Genomic DNA, 15,766 nt, shown 5'->3' on the forward strand with positions numbered 1-15,766 from the left:
AAAAAGGAGCTGGAGGTTTTGGTTCCAGGCAGTCAACAGACCAGCCACATTCCATGGGGGACTCTGGAGTTTTAGGCTGTGAGTGAAGAAAAGGGGAAATCCAAGAGAAGTGTGGTGATCTGGACAGGAGCGAATGTGCAACATGCTAATTAAGTCTTTTGCATATTTTTCACCAGAACCCATTCTTATAAAATACACACGTCTCTCCAAAGATTGCTTATGCTATACGTCTGGCTTTTCCCTTATTTTCACAGGAATATTTTTACTTTGTCCAATATATTTTTTCACTGAATTACAATAAAAATATTATTTATTTTTAATATTTAAAAAATAAATCAGGAAAGGGCAAGAAGATATTAGGAGTGTACTCTTTATTTCTCTTTGGTCTCTTAACACAAAAGACATGCATTCTATAAATAAAAGGAAGTAAGATTTTCCGGGAAACAAATTGGAGGGGAGGAACAGAATTTCTACCTTGTCACGTCTCTGCGGTCAAATAAAAAGGCTGGTCTTCAGCTCCCCTCCTGGCTTTGATCTCAGATGAAATACAGAAGAGAAGGCTGTGTGTGTTATCTAAGAAGGGGAAATGGCCAAGGACAGTGAATGCCAGTCCTCTGCACAGAGCTGGGCTAGATCCCAAGGTCCACTGAGCACAGTGTCTGTCCTGCCTCCTTCTTACACCCTTTTCACAGTATCCTTGGGTGATGTCTCTCTCTTGCATGGTGTTATTGGAAAGGCTCCCACACCCAAGGGCCAGACCAACCATTTGCAAACAGACATTCACCATCAGACTGAGGAACCTACTGTGAAGAGTGTGAAAATGGTGGTGTTTGCTCACTTGTGCTCAGAGCCCAGAACCAAGCACTGACTTCCTCTTGGAAACACTGACCTCAGGTGCAGCAGTGTAACTTCTAACACTGACTTAGGAAGGCCACCACAAGAGCAGCAGACCATCGGAAAATGATCTATCATCCCCAACGGCAAAATCTGGGCCAGCCAGCATCCTAAGGACCTGGAGAGGCCCACTGCTTGATTCCTAACACTTTCACAGTCCAGGCTAGTCAGTGCTGCTTCAAATTCACAGAAGAAAGGGGCTTATAACAATGAGACAGGTACTGATAGACTCCTCTCTAACAGGAGACACAGACCCCAACTACCTTCTGAGTCTACCTCTATAGGCAAACCAAGAGGGAAGGAGAAATGCCAGAGCTCCACCACGAGCCCAGGCTAAACTGTATCAGATTGCTGAGCCTTATAAAATAAAAACACCACTTTCAAGTGCGTGTAGCAGAGGCCCAGCTCCTAAGTGGCAGGTAACAAAGGTACTTCCCTCTGGATACATGGCGATTGCACAGACTGGTAAACCTCACAGTCCTGGGATTTCAGGCTCCACATTGTGCCTCTCTGAACAGGCTTCCAGGCCACCCCAGGCAGGCAGCAAGGGACAGGAGACCAATCAGGTGGAGATTGGGACCCTAAGACCCAGTCTTGCATTAAAGAAATTATATTTTCTTTTAGTCTCTACTGGAAGAATTTTATAAAAGCAGATTTTGGCAGCAGCAGTTGAAGGACAGCCCCACTGCCCAGTGCACTGGTAATAGAAAGCGTCCTCCTGTTTGGGGCCCGCTGTGCTGCATCAAGGTCCCATCCAGGGAGGAGGAAGAAGGAGCAAGGAGTCTCTTCAAGAGGTCATTTGCTAAGATCAAAAAGGAAGAAATATAAAATCTGTTCTTTGCAGCAGCAAGAGATTCTTTCAGCCTTTAGTTCTTTATATCATAACGCCAGCTTTGCTTGAATGTAAAGGTCCATCTTGCTGGTCAGTCTGCCAGGGGCTGAAGGGAGGCCAGACCCCTGGAATTGGCGAATAGATGGAGGATAGTGGACTGGCTGGGTAGACGAGGTTACTGGACCAAGCCAGCCCATGGCTGGTGGAAGGACCAAGTCCCTGGTTAGGTTCTAGAGGTACAAATGGTCAATGTGCCCCAGAAGCATTATAATGAGGAGAACTATCCAAGAATGATAGATAGATGGGCAAGTGAGAAGCTGGCTAGACCTGCTGTTTCCTGCTGGTCAACTAAGGAAGGAATGAAAAGTGGGAGTGCAGAATCTGAATGAGCGTCATGGTGGCAGTGGGAGGTAACCACAGGGGCATCTGGAGCCTCCAGCGATGAGCTGGGAGCTCCCACCTAGAAGAGTGGCAGTAATGCAGCCAACTCACTAAGCCTATGATTAAAAAAGTCCTCTGATGGTGGGTGTGAAGACAAACCCCATGAGCACCTTGCTACAGGACCAGTCAAGACTGCACTGATTCCAGACACACTGGGGCTCAGAGGGAACCCCAAGTGCTGTGCGAGGCCTCAGGACCCTGGGATCCGAATGTGGAAGCAGATACCGCCCTTTTCATGTTGGGTGGTTTTTCCATTTAAACACATTTTTTTGCCTTTAGTGTCTTTTACATTTTCTTCTTGCAAAAAATGTTCATTTAAAAAAAAGTATTTTTCTTTCTAGTTTCTTTCAAGTGTTTCTTTGTTTAAATTTCCTTCAGTTTCTTTCAAGTATCTTTTTTTTTCTTCTGTTATTCCTGAACAAGATGAAAAAGACCTCATGGAAATCCCAAAATTAGACATAGGAAAAGCTTCTTTTCTCCCTGCTTACCCAGCAATGAGGTCAAAAATCCTCTGTGCCCTAAGATGGAAGGAGGAGGTGCTTGTGTGCAACTAGCACATTGCTCTGGCTGCATCACTGCAGGCAGTGAGAACACTTGGAGTACGTCCCTCTCTCAGCCACACCCCAGTTTCCAATAGGCTTGGCCACTGCAGCCACCCCATGGCAAACTGGCCACCCCATGGCTGGAGAACAGCAGGCGAGGAGGAGCATCAGATGGAAGGCCTTCTGCAAGTGGGTGGCCCACAGAGCTGTGGCAGGTGGGAGCTGGGCTTGGATGGAGCCTGTGTACGTGTGGACCAGCAAAGCAGTCCCGTGTCACCAGCTGCAAGACCCAGAGAGGCTTCTGTCCCATGCTGTGCATCTTGATGACCTAGGCCTGAAGGTCAGAAGGGCAGCACAGTGAGGCAGGACTTCAGCACCTGGAAAAACTGTACCTCCGGCAAGCTCACATTTCACCCTCTCTTCTGGTCCACTGCCTCTCCTGAGAGGGACTGTCCCCGGAAGGAAGTGCCTATGTTTGTACCAGATCCCTACCCCACCACATCCCACCTTTTCTGCCTTAGATGGTGAGGAGAGGGATGCAGCCCACGCCAACCCCTCCCTCATGACACGCCATGGGGGCCATAAATGTCCAGCGGTCCGTCTCTGGGTCGTACATCTCCACCGAGCTTAGGTTCGACTGTCCATCATAGCCCCCCACAGCATAGAGGCGCCCACAGCTGGCCACCAGGGAGACCCGACTCCGGCGTGTGTGCATGGGGACTATCAGGGACCACTGGTCTGCCACAGAGCTGTACATCTCAGCAATGCTGAGGAAGCCAGAGCCATCGTAGCCCCCACAGACGAACATCTTGCTTCCCAAGGAGGCAGCTCCATGCCGGCAGCGCTTGTTGAGCATGCCAGCTGCCGGGTGCCAGGTGGCCGTGTGGTGGTTGTAGTGCTCCACCTGCAGTGGGGAGAGAGGTACAGGCAAGTCAGGGCCAAAGCTCAGGCCACAGGGGAACCTCGCAGGGCACAGTGGCCCACACACTGTCAGACTCCAGTGACAGGTCTGGGGACGAGGAGCTCTGCCAGTGTGTGCTCTGGCTCTGTGCCCAGTTTCCTCAACTGCACACTGGCTCTTGGGCTTACAGGGACTTATAGATCACCTCATCTGACACTTCCTGTTTACATCTGGGGAAACAAAGGAGTTGCCCAAGGATGCACTGCTATGTAGTGACAGAGCCAGGATCATACCGGGTCTCCTGAAATCTGTGCAGAGTGTGTTCTACCACGGCACTGACTGACACTATGGAACTACCACTAAATGGCTGTCGAGGTATTTTTAAAGAATAAATTCAATTGCAAACAAATTATCCAGAATACAACTGTTTGCAAATTCACACTGTATATAATTGAGCTTCCTTTGGGTGGGAATTTCACCAGGTCTCAAACAGCATTCAATGGAAAACAGAACAGGGTGGGGGTCGGGGAGGGGGTGGCATGGCTACACTCTGCCCCTCCTTTGTGCACACTGGCTCCCATTCTTGAAAGAATTTCAGAGCACACAGCAGATGGCTCGACACCTCATTAGATGATACTTTACCCAGCAATGGCAAAGCTGAAGTTTTTTCCAAAGAATTGCCTTTGACTCTCAAAGATGGAAGGAGCAGGTACTCTGAGCCCAGGATGAGTTCATACTCACACTGTTGAAGATCTGCAAACCATCGTGGCCACCCGACACATATATCCTGCCCTCGAAGACTGTGACCCCAGCAGCACTGCGATTTGAGCTCATTGGGGTCACCACTGTCCACCTTCGGGAAAGAACCAAAGTAGGAAGGGAGCCATGAGATTTGGTGTTGCTGTCCTCCTGACAGCTTAGGAGGGTTTGGGCAAACTGTGCAGTGTTCCCTCTCGCCCTGGACAATCTCCTCACCTCTTATCTCCTCTCTCCCACCACCTCTGCTGATGGCTCTCTCTGGCTGCTGCTTCTTGCCCAAGCCTCAGATCTGAAGCTAGTCTTCTCTACTGGTGCTCAAAATCAGCAGGTCCCAAACAAGGCCTCTCTCTTCTACAGATCTGCTCCTCCTCTGGACTCCCTGGTCTTGCTACTGGGACCATGAGCTATCAAGTTGCTGTATTTATAAACTCAGCGTTTTTATGTCCTTTTCTCCCTCATTCTCAACATTCTTGTGGTCAACCACGTCCCTTCTGGTTTGCCTCCTAGTCACTGCTTGTTCCCATCCCCACTATCTTACCTCTGGTTTCTCCTCTGGACCACTGCAACAGCCTCCTTACAGGTGGCCTGGCTTTCAGACCAGCCCATCCTGACTCCACACAGCACATCCCTCCAGTGGCTCCTCACTGTTTCTTCTAAGGCAGAGCCCAAGTTCCTTAACGTGGTTCTTTATCACCTGGTCCTCATCTACTTTCCCGCATTACCTCCTGCCATGTGCCACCCATGCCTGCTCCTTGGTCACACTGAGCACTTTTTTTCCTAATCTCTGAGCCTCTCCCTGATGTCTCTCTGCCTATGATGCACATGTCCCACTGTCTATCCATGATGGGTCTCCCCTCAGAAGACATCCTTGCAACCCTGCCTCTCCCCACTGTGGGGAAGATGAAGATGTTCCCCACTCTGTGCCCAAGAGCTCCAGACACAGGTCTCCAGGGTAGAATGATCACAACGCGCTGTGGCCCCAGCAGACTGGGTGCTATTTAAGGATCTCAGATACCCATATTGCTGTCCAATACACAGTAAGTTGGTTAAGTGAATGGAATATTGACTTAAAAGCATTCTGATGAAGCCATTCAACTAAAATTTGCTTATACTTTGTTACATAATATGAGAAGATTCAAATACCAAAATGAAAAATTTGGGTTAACCTTGCCCCTGTTTTCCAGAGTGTTCCACAAAATAATTCCATAAGATGGTGATAGATGTTATATAAAATGAGATTAAATAGGGTTTCCTACCACAGAATTTTTCAGAGCCTTTAAAATGTCAATTGGAAAGATAAGGACTCTGGTGGTACAGATACCAACATTTTCCAAGCTTATTTGACCATTTGACCATGTAACTTTTTTCCTTGCTTTTTTCCCCCAAATCATATCCTACCCAAATCATACGTATCCTACTTTAGAAAGTGCTGTTGATCTATTTTTTATCCCCTTTCTTCTGCATTTCCATTAAAATGGGCTGATTTAGCTAAGAGGTACACACTATTAAATGAATGTTTCCAAGTATCTATGTAGACTATTGGCTTCTAAAATTTATTTAATCACTCATTCATTTAACCAAAGGTTTTTATATACCAATTATATGCAAGGTACTATAGGGGCTAAAAAGGTACGATATTCTCTATCCTTGAGAAGCTTAAATAAAAAGCTACAGTTCTAATTTTTCATCTTTGTTTAGCAAGCTCCGGTTGCCCCAGGGGAGCTGGAGCCCTTACTTGTCCGTCTCAGGTGAGTAGGTCTCCACAGAGTTGAGGGAAGAGTTGCCATCATAGCCCCCACAGACGTAGATCTGCCCGTCCAGCACAACAGTCCCCATGGCACTGAAACAGACAGAATTGTCATCCCACATGGGCCTCAGAATTCCTCGGGCAGCCCCTCATGTCACTGAGAAGTAAACCTAACCACCCATGACTCTTTCTAGAAAACACCTAAATCCCATGTATGTTGACTAAGGTATAAAATTGAAGGGAAAGAAGCTGCCCTGTGGTTCCTCTTGCCTCCGACCCCATTGCCCGCAGTTACCTCCCTCCTTATTTCTTCTTAGTCCTTGATCTGTCTGAAATGCTCATCTTACACCTTGCCATGCTCAGGCTCTAATTTACCTTTAAGGCCCAGGTCAAATTCCTCTCTCTCTCTTTCTGTCCTGGATCTCTCAGCAAGAATTACTCTCTTCCAGCCCCACACTTCCAGAGCAGCTTCTTTATGACAGCACCTGTCACAGTCACTCACTCACTCATGAGATTTGCATTAGGCACTCACAAGGCACCTGTCCCAGGCACTAGGATTAGAGTGGTGAACAAGCCAAAGCTCCTGCCCACAGGTGCTACGTTCTGGCACCATGGGAAACTGGGAATCTACCTGCCACTTCTTAACAAGTGTGGACCTCCTGGAAGACAGGGATCTTCATCTGTGTGACTCTGACAGAGCTTAGGGTGGTGCTTTGTACATAACAGGCCCCCAGCATATGTTTGCTGGGTTACCCTGATTTTCCCATTTAATTCACTATCAAGTTTGACAGATGTCTTTTCATCACATATGTGGGCCTACATGGCCTGAATTTGTCTTAATGGGTGATGCAACAGCTTCTGTTTGTTACGCCTACTACACATGTCAGGTACTCTACACTTGCTATTTTCCACCCTCACCACACGCTGCAAGGAAGTATCACCATCATCACTGTACAGATGAGCAGCCATGGCTCAGGGAGGCTGGGCTCTCTTGCTGAGGCTGCCCAGTGAGAGGCATGCTCAGAGTAAAATGAGACAAGCCTGACTCCCATGCTGTTCACCATGCCAAGCTCCCTAATATCAAAGACCCAGGCGTCTGGTATAATCATGTAATCTGTTCCAGACAGAGCCTCAGGATAAATTAAACACAAATGCCGAGCTGCTCGAGTCAGTTTTCAAACCTGATGCTGGAGAAGATTAAAAATGAATCTGGGTATCTTACAAACAGGAAAATAAAATATACCAGGCTTACTGCCACCTTTCAAATGTACATAACAAATCAAACGGATCCACATAATGTCCCTTTGAGTGAGATGGTAATAGACTCTAAAACAGCCTGAGATAGGAAAATAACTTGCCTTAGGGAAGGACTGTGGGAAGATCACAAATTCACTAGATAGGTCACTATCCCTCTAGAAGTAGACAGTAGTAGTAACACAGGAGTTCAACAACAATATGAATTAAGTGGTGCCAAAAAACCATGTAAGATTAACTGTCAACTAAGTGGTAAAGACAAGTGTGAAAGGATAAGGGGAAATGCTGATCTGTGTAGACTGGAATAGTCCATGAGAGAAGTGCCATGGACGATAGGGGAAGGAATGACGATGGCAGAAAGGAGGTTGTCACCGATGGGCAGGAACAGAGAGCTGTGTGGGATGTCAGGAGAGAAGTGACTGAGAACATTTTAAGGTAGCTTGTAATTTAAAGGGGATGAAATGGAGCTGGGCTCATGCTACTAATAACAAGGCATTAGCCACAGCGAGGGGAAGGATCACCCAGAGGACTCTCCTTCCAGACAATACTCCAAACCCTGTGACATTGAAAGCAAGGCAGTGGCCCAGAGCAGACATAAAGGAAGAACAACTGACTGCAGTCAGAGCGAAAAAGGCACTCATGGTTGGAGACAGGGAGCAATGAGTCACTGAAGGCCACAGAAAGCTGCAAAGGATCCAAGGAGAGGAAAAGGAAGCCCCGAGGTGGAGCCAGTGGAAGGAACCAGGAGAGCGTCAGCTCACCGCCTTGGGAAGAGCAGATCTCACGGACATATTTTTTCCTTCCAAAAGGAACTTACTTTGACCCTTTGTGAATCTGGTCTTATTGATATAAAGGCAGACTCCTCCCGACTCAAGGCCACACACAAACACTGCTGAACACAGAACATGTGTATTATGGCCATGACACTTTTATGTGGCAAAGGACTTCCACACTGACTCTTCTTCCTCAGCACATATGCAGTCACTGAATCTTTTTTTTTTTTTTTTGCAGCCATGAGATCTTACAAGTAGAAAACCCAAAGCATGAGCAGACAAAGGGGTCTGTAAGGCAAATACTTACACCACAGAATTACAAAGCAGAAAGGGCCTTAAAAAGCAACTGGTCCAGGGGCCGGCCCAGTGGCGCAGCGGTTAAGTCTGCACGTTCCGCTTTGGCGGCCCAGGTTTTGCCGGTTCAGATCCCGGGTACAGACATGGCAGCACTTGGCAAGCCATGCTGTGGCAGGCGTTCCACATATAAAGTGGAGGAAGATGGGCATGGATGTTAGCTCAGGGCCAGTCTTCCTCAGCAAAAAGAGGAGGATTGGCGGCAGATGTTACCTCAGGGCTAATCTTCCTCAAAAAAAAAAGCAACTGGTCCAGTAGTTTTCAAACTGCCCCTTTCAAAAAAAAAATTTCACTTAGCTTTTATCCCCTAAAGTTGGGCATATGTCAAGGAAGCTCATTATGTAAAAGAGAGAAACACAGAGCTGTTCTGGTTAAACAGTAGAGGCCCTGGACTGCTTTCCTCTCCTGTCAGTCCCGAAGAGAAACATCAGAGTGCCATTTGAAACCACTCTTCTGTGCGGCCTCACTGAGGGCAGAGAAGAATGGAAGAACCTGTCCAGTTACACCCTCCACTCCAAAGCTCCCACTGTCCAACTGGGTAAATACTCCACACATGTCGGCTGTAAGGAAAGATGCCACCTGTCACTTTAGCCCTAAGAAGACTAAATGGAGGCACTAACTGGATGTCCTCTAATCCCACTTCTTATTGAGGAAATGTGAACAGGCAAGTGATGGAGGAAACAAGTAGTAGGAATGTGTTAAGAGACATATAAGCTTGGTCCACCTCACCAAACCTATGTGCTCATGCCCGGGGGAATGTGTGGCAGCCCTGAATTGAAGAACATTACTACGGTTCATATACTCTCTGGGTAGTGAAAGCATAAGTCTGACAGGGACCCTGGGGGAAAGAAAGTAAGAAAAACACCTCGTGTTTCCTTTTATCACTAATAAAATCCTCCTTATTCTTTAAGATTCAACTTTAATCCCACCTCTTCCCTGAAATCTTCCAGACGTTCCAGTCCAGTTTCTCTTTCTCCTCGAATCTTCCATAACACACATTTTCAGTTCTTAACTGGCATTTAAATAACAATACAACTTCCACATGTCTGTGCCTCGTCTCCCCAAGCTCCTCATAGGACAAGGCAGGGATTTTACTTTTAAGCGATGGGGGCTGGCTCCCAGAAGGTACTGGCAGTGGCTGGCCTGGCTGAAGGAAATTCCCAGGCCAGAACTTGTATTTACTTTATTATGTGCCCCTGCGTGTCTGCTTGTCTAGCATGGCGCTCCCCAGATGCTCAGTGTGTATGCTTAGGCTTCCAGAATACCTTCTCTTGCTATTCATGCTCCCGACTCTCGTCCACGTGTCTGTCTCCGGGTTGTAGACCTCCACAGTGCTCAGCCGCAGCTGGCCATCATACCCGCCGATGGCATAGAGAAGCCCGTTCACCACAGCCACACCGACGCGGCTGCGGGCTGTTGTCATGGGATGGCACTTCTCCCAGCGATTGGCGATGGGGTCGAACACTTCCACCACATTCAGGGAATCACCTGCATAAAAATTTGCTACTCAAATTAAAACAAAGGAGACCACTCGTTTAGATCACAGCTGCTGGGCAATGATTACATGGAACGTTTGACTTGATTCTATCAGCTCCTCCCACAGAATTACTCAAGCCAGAAGGGCCCACTAAGAAATTTCAGCCATGATGGACCCTCAAACCTAATTCTTTAAGGAAAATCAGAATCAGACAGGAGGCACTTACTTTTTAGAGAGGGCAGTTTTAAGTTGCAATGAGGTACTCCACCTGCCTAAAGCCAAAGATGAAGGCAACTGGATACACTATTTCCCCAATGCAGGAGGCTCGCCGACAGAGAGTGGCATGGGTTCCAATGCCAACTTTCACTTAGTAACAAGTGACCCTGGGAAAGTTGCTTTGTATCCCCATCTTCTGTTCTCACATGTGAAACAGAAATAATTTCTATGGCAGAGCTCCCGTGAGGATGAAATGATATAATAAGTAAAGCACCTAGCATACTTCTAGAACATATTAAGTGCTCAATAAATAATAAGTAAATAAATAGTAGTCATAGTAGCAAGGAATGATAATTCCAACCCTACTTTGTTTGTCAGGTTTTTTTAGGATCAAATAAAATAATCCCCTTGCCTGTTTTATTCTGCTTTGGGACACTTAGCACCTGCCACACTCCAGAGTTAACTAGTTGAGGTCTCACCTTTTCCAAGTCATATGGTTAACAAGCAGCAGAGACTAGTACCCACCTCTCATTAACCTTCAATTAAAAACAAAACTGCCCAGGACTGCCCAGCAATTCCCCACCTCCCACAAACCTGACTGACGTCGTGAAAAGGCCTGGCCTTCACATCAGAAGTGACAACTCCCTGTGCCACTGTACTGCAAAAATTCAGGTGTCCACACTGCCCTCTCTGCTAAATCTCTCCTTCCCTGCAATGTGCCTGGGTGGGCAGGAGGAGAGGGGGCCCCAAGGAGCTTTCCCAAAAACCTGACTGTATGATACAAGAGCTGCCAATGACACACGGACTGAAAGCTTGTGTGTGTTTCACAGGAGGTAAGAGGTGAAGAGTAAAAAGTATTATTGACAACGACAGACCCTGTGTATTTGGAGAATCTTCCTTCTTATGGTGACATTCTCAGTCTAACCCCAGAGATCCATGTGACCAAATGTGATTAGCCTGGTAACAGAAGTGGGTCTCTGATTGCATCCTATCCAGGGCTGTGTAAATCCCATAGCCAACGTGATATTAGGGAAAGAGTGCTGGCTCAGGAATCAGGGCTTGAGTCGTAGTCCTTGCTCTGCCAAAAACAACTTGTGTAAACGTAGCTAAAGTTGTCTAGGCCTCAATTTCCCCATCTGTAAGGTAAAGGGGCTAGGCCTCAAGGATTTATAAAGGCCCTTTTAGCTCTCATATTCTAATCCAATGGTATTAATATCTGACATGCTCTAACTGCAGAACAATTACATAAAAACAAGAGGGACAAAGGTGGTGACATACAAAGGAGAGGAACCAGAGGGCCAGGCTAGGTTGTTTGGTGCTTCTTCATCCATGGAGTCCGAGATTGGGCTGTGCAAAGGGGAGTTGCAAGATACCTGCTGAGTTGAGGCCCCCCACGGCATAGATAAGCCCAGCGATGGACGTGCAGCAGCGAGGCCGAGTTCTGAAAGCCGGCAGGTGGGGCCGGCGCTCTGGCATGAGGTGATAGTCCTTTGCTTCGTCTACCAGGTCCCTGGAATAAGGTGCAAGATGCTAGGACAGGAGGTATTCTCCCCACTTGGTCCACATCTGTATTTCTGAGCCTGGCTCCCTCACTCACAACGGTAGCGGAAACCTGGAAGGTTTCTCAAAGAACTCAGGCTCTCAAAGAACCCAGGTGAGTCCAGAGGAAACCATACACAGCTACTGAAACATGCTCAAAATTGGAGAGGCAAGGTGAGTAGAGCCCACCTCTAGTTTAGTCAGAGTGAGTATCTTCTAACAGGCATACACCTGGCAGAAGACAAACAGGGTTGTGCCTTGAATAGCTGGCCTTGGGGAGGTTCAACAAGCAGCCTGCATCCAGTTACCACTCAGCCCCAGCTCCTCCTTTCCACCCCTGTGGCTCACGCCCCGCAGTTAACCAACTCTCACCTGGACCATGGCAGCAGAAGCCAGGTGCTCCTGACTGCTCCCTGCCTCCAGCCCCACCCTCCATTCCACCTCTCACTCAGTCCAAACTGTTTTTCTAAGAACCTCTGATAACTACACGTTATCAGAAAATCAAGTTTAAACTCCTCAACAGCACCCTTGAGACTGCTCATCACGAGGTTTCGGCTACCTCAGCCACGCCTTGACCTTTATCTGACACACACATTCACACCGCTTACACTAAGCCACTGACTTCCTCCTGAACTAGCTGTGACTATGACAAGCAATTTGAAGGAGGAGGAACATTTTTTTCTGCTGCTCTACTTTTATAACAATCCTCCTATAGGGCTGCCGTCTTCTGACCTGTTTTGGTAGCTCTGCTGTACCATGTTGTCACTGATTTACTCTGGGTAAATTTTTCGTGCTGGTGAACATGTTTCCCCCTTGCCCATCACTGTAGATGGCAAACCCACCTGAGGCCAGCACACTGACTAATGTTCACTGAAGAGGGCAAGGAGCACCAGGAGGTCAGCACTAAGTTGGCTGTTGGGTGTGAACAGAGTCAGGGCAGGCAGTACAGATGCCTATAGGTTCATAAATAGCTCAGTGGATGGGGATGCTAGAAAATCCTCAGATAACTGAGTGGAGGAAGCTCCTTCTACCTTGATGCTCCCACATGACACATTTCTCTGCCCAAGGTGTAAGACTCAGGCTCCCCAGGTTCTAGACAGAAAGCAGATCCATCCGTGTGCCATGAATTAAGACTGACCACTCTCAATCCTTCCTCCCCTGAGCTGGCACAGAAATGGCCTAAGTGGCCAAGTTCTCTTTTCTGTCCAGACCCTCGGCAGTGTCCTGTGCAGGCCCACATTTGCTCACCTGCATTTGTGGCAGCAACGCACCAAATCATCCTGCTGCACTCGGTCTGACAGGAACTGGGGCCGGCAGAGGGGCAGGCGGATGTTGGACAGCAGCTCGGGCAGGCAGGGCCCCCTCTGCTCCCGGTCATATCTTACCCAAGCCAATGCGGCTTCAAAGACCTGCCACGACAGAGAGTGGAAGTTCTAGCAGCAACTCCTTCCAACCAGAGGCCACATCCCTGTACCCCCAATTTCAAACCCTCCACTGCATACACTGAGGCAGTCTCTTGGACCCATCAATCTTTCCTCCCGCTTGTCTCCTGAAGCCATTATTTTCTCTCCACTTCTGCAGCTACTCCATTCAGTCCAGTCTCTTGCAACGCAAGCCTAGGCTACTAGAAAAGTTTTCTGGCTTTCATTATGACTTTCTAATGAAAACCCACCAATGGCTCCTTATTCCTTTCTGCCTCACAACAAAATACCTGTTTACCTTCCTTCCTGCTGCTCTTGCACCCTACTCCTAACCTAAACTCTCTCCACCACCCCCTACTCTAGCCAGGCTGGCTGTCCCCTTCACCTGGAATGCCCCCTCATCTCCTTGTCTTTATCCAAACCCGTTCCCCTTAAGGCCTGGTTCCAGCCCCATGTTCTCTGAGGAGCCTTCCCTAATGGCTCCAGCCACAAGAACATCTCCCTCCAAAACCCTACAGCCCTTACAGAACATATCACTCCAATAAACGTGAGCTGCCACAGGTCATATTAACTAGTGGAAGAGCTAGAGACAGAACTCTTTGTTCTTGGGCTGGGGCTCTTTCCTCTAAATCTCAGCACCCATGCTGCCAAGCTCAGGGTCCATTTTTCTACTGCTCTCTAATATTCAGGGGTGAGGGCTCTTCAGACGCTAAGGATAGGAGCTAAGTTGGGACTAACCTCCCAATGGCTTGCCTCCTGGAGGCTGGAGCTCCTCCTGCTGAAGCACAGCTTCATGATAGACTAGGACTCTTGATTTCAAATATCCCAAGCTGCTCTGCCATGGACCTTGATTAGACTTCCCAACTGACCAAATGGGCAGAGGCCTTGCCACAGTAGTGCTTCCAGTGCTTGCAGGGCCAGGTCCAAACTTTCAATACCCTTCACTCATCCAGCGCTCGCCAGCCTCTGCTCAAAGTAACATTTACTCAGTATCCTCTTAAGAAAACTTGCACCACACCTTTGTTGAACAAAAAGGATCATCCTTCACTCCTCTCTGACTACTAACACCCTACACTCTTAACACCTTACACTCTTGGTTAGGCTCTCTTTGACCACCCCCAGAAGATGTCTTCTTTGTCCTTCAAGGACCCTATGATCATCCACATCTTGCTCTGCCAATAGCTTCACATCTTCCATTATTTTAAGTATACCAGTGCCTGACTATTGCCTCTAATCCTTCCAGCTTAGTCACTGCCTCCACTTAGCCTGTGACACTGCTGACCCTTCCATAACCTCCCTCTCAGGTCCCTCCTCTGGCCTATTTCCTCACCTCTCTCATCCAGCATGGGTTCCATGGGTTATTATGCAGGTGCCCTCAATTCCCATGCTACACTCCTATCTCCCTTAATCACACTCACCTGGAAAAAATCTTTACCCTCCGCCCCCCCCCCAAGTAAAGTCCAGCTCTTTAAACTCAACTCACCCCCTATTCTGCACCTGCAGCAGTATATGCGGCTAACAGAAAACACAACAGAGCTGACCAATTTATTTTAAATATGTGACTGCTAATCTCATCAGGCCCCGGCTCCTTTAGAAAGTCCTCTCTTTTTCCCTAGCATCATCCATTTACTCTCCCCCTGCTTCTCTGGAGAATTCTACCAAATATTCAAAGAAGATTTATTACCTATCCTTCTCAAACTATTCCAAAAAGTTGAGGAAGACAGAAAAATTCCTAACACTTTCTACAAGGCCAACATCACCCTGATCCCAAAGCCAGACAAGGACAACACAAAGAAGGAAAATTACAGGCCAATATTGCTGATGAACATAGATGCAAAAATCCTCAACAAAATATTGGCAAACCAAATACAGCAACACATTAAAAACAGCATACACCATGATCAAGTGGGATTCATACCAGGGGCACAGGGATGGTTCAACATCTGCAAATCAATCAATGTGATCCACCACATTAACAAAATGAGGAACAAAAACCATTTACTCTCCCCCTCTCCTAGAGGCCTAGTTCATATCTTTTGACCTCGCCTCACATTTCTAACACTTGTTCCTTATTCTCATTCTCAGCTGAGAAAATAAAAGAAACAATTCAGCAGAGAATATCAACAGATTCTACCAGTATCTCCCTTCCCACTCGCCCCTCCCCCTGCATCTGGGGTGTCCTGTTCTCCCTCCTGCGGTGGTGGATGTGAACGGCCTGCGGTCCTATCAAATACACACCCCTTGTGTCCCAGACTCTGTCTCTTCTCACTCCAGGACATCATTCCAGCAACTATTCTCCTGTCTCTCCTACATCCCCAATTCTTCCCTCCCTTCTGGAATATTCCCATCAGCAGAGAAAATACAATTTCTCTCACCTCAAAAAAAAAGCACCCCACTTGACTTCATATTCTCACCCCCACTGACCGCCACAATGCTCTGCTCTTCTTTAGAATAAGACTCTTTCAAAAAGTTATCTATGCTTATTTCCAGTTCACAGTGGCATAATTTCTAATAGTAAATATTGGAAATAACCTGAACACCCAAGAATAAGGAAGTAGGGTTGATAAAATCAATTGAATATTCTTTACACACTAAAATGTAAAAAAAAAATTCATG

At 47.4% G+C, this 15,766-nt stretch overlaps 1 protein-coding gene across 16 annotated transcripts in view; it reads right to left on the reverse strand.

The window, feature by feature from the left end:
* Positions 1 to 354: 354 nt before the first annotated feature.
* The window catches only part of KLHL18 (kelch like family member 18), a 57,172-nt gene continuing 41,760 nt past the window's right edge, over positions 355 to 15,766 (reverse strand). For 9 of the 16 annotated variants that reach the window (XM_023620539.2, XM_023620538.2, XM_023620536.2 and 6 more), the window contains 6 exons: positions 12,978 to 13,138; positions 11,564 to 11,700; positions 9,763 to 10,000; positions 6,105 to 6,209; positions 4,352 to 4,463; positions 355 to 3,613 (listed from right to left, as the gene is read on the reverse strand). In XM_023620539.2, coding sequence (XP_023476307.1) covers positions 3,227 to 3,613; positions 4,352 to 4,463; positions 6,105 to 6,209; positions 9,763 to 10,000; positions 11,564 to 11,700; positions 12,978 to 13,138 — 1,140 coding nt within the window. In that variant the 3' untranslated portion in view covers positions 355 to 3,226. The remainder of the gene's footprint in view (positions 3,614 to 4,351; positions 4,464 to 6,104; positions 6,210 to 9,762; positions 10,001 to 11,563; positions 11,701 to 12,977; positions 13,139 to 15,766) is intronic. The other 7 variants (XM_070237830.1, XM_070237828.1, XM_070237827.1 and 4 more) reach the window with 1 other exon arrangement.

The sequence above is a fragment of the Equus caballus genome, chromosome 16, assembly GCF_041296265.1.
Source record: "Equus caballus isolate H_3958 breed thoroughbred chromosome 16, TB-T2T, whole genome shotgun sequence".
In the NCBI taxonomy this organism is placed as follows: domain Eukaryota; kingdom Metazoa; phylum Chordata; class Mammalia; order Perissodactyla; family Equidae; genus Equus; species Equus caballus.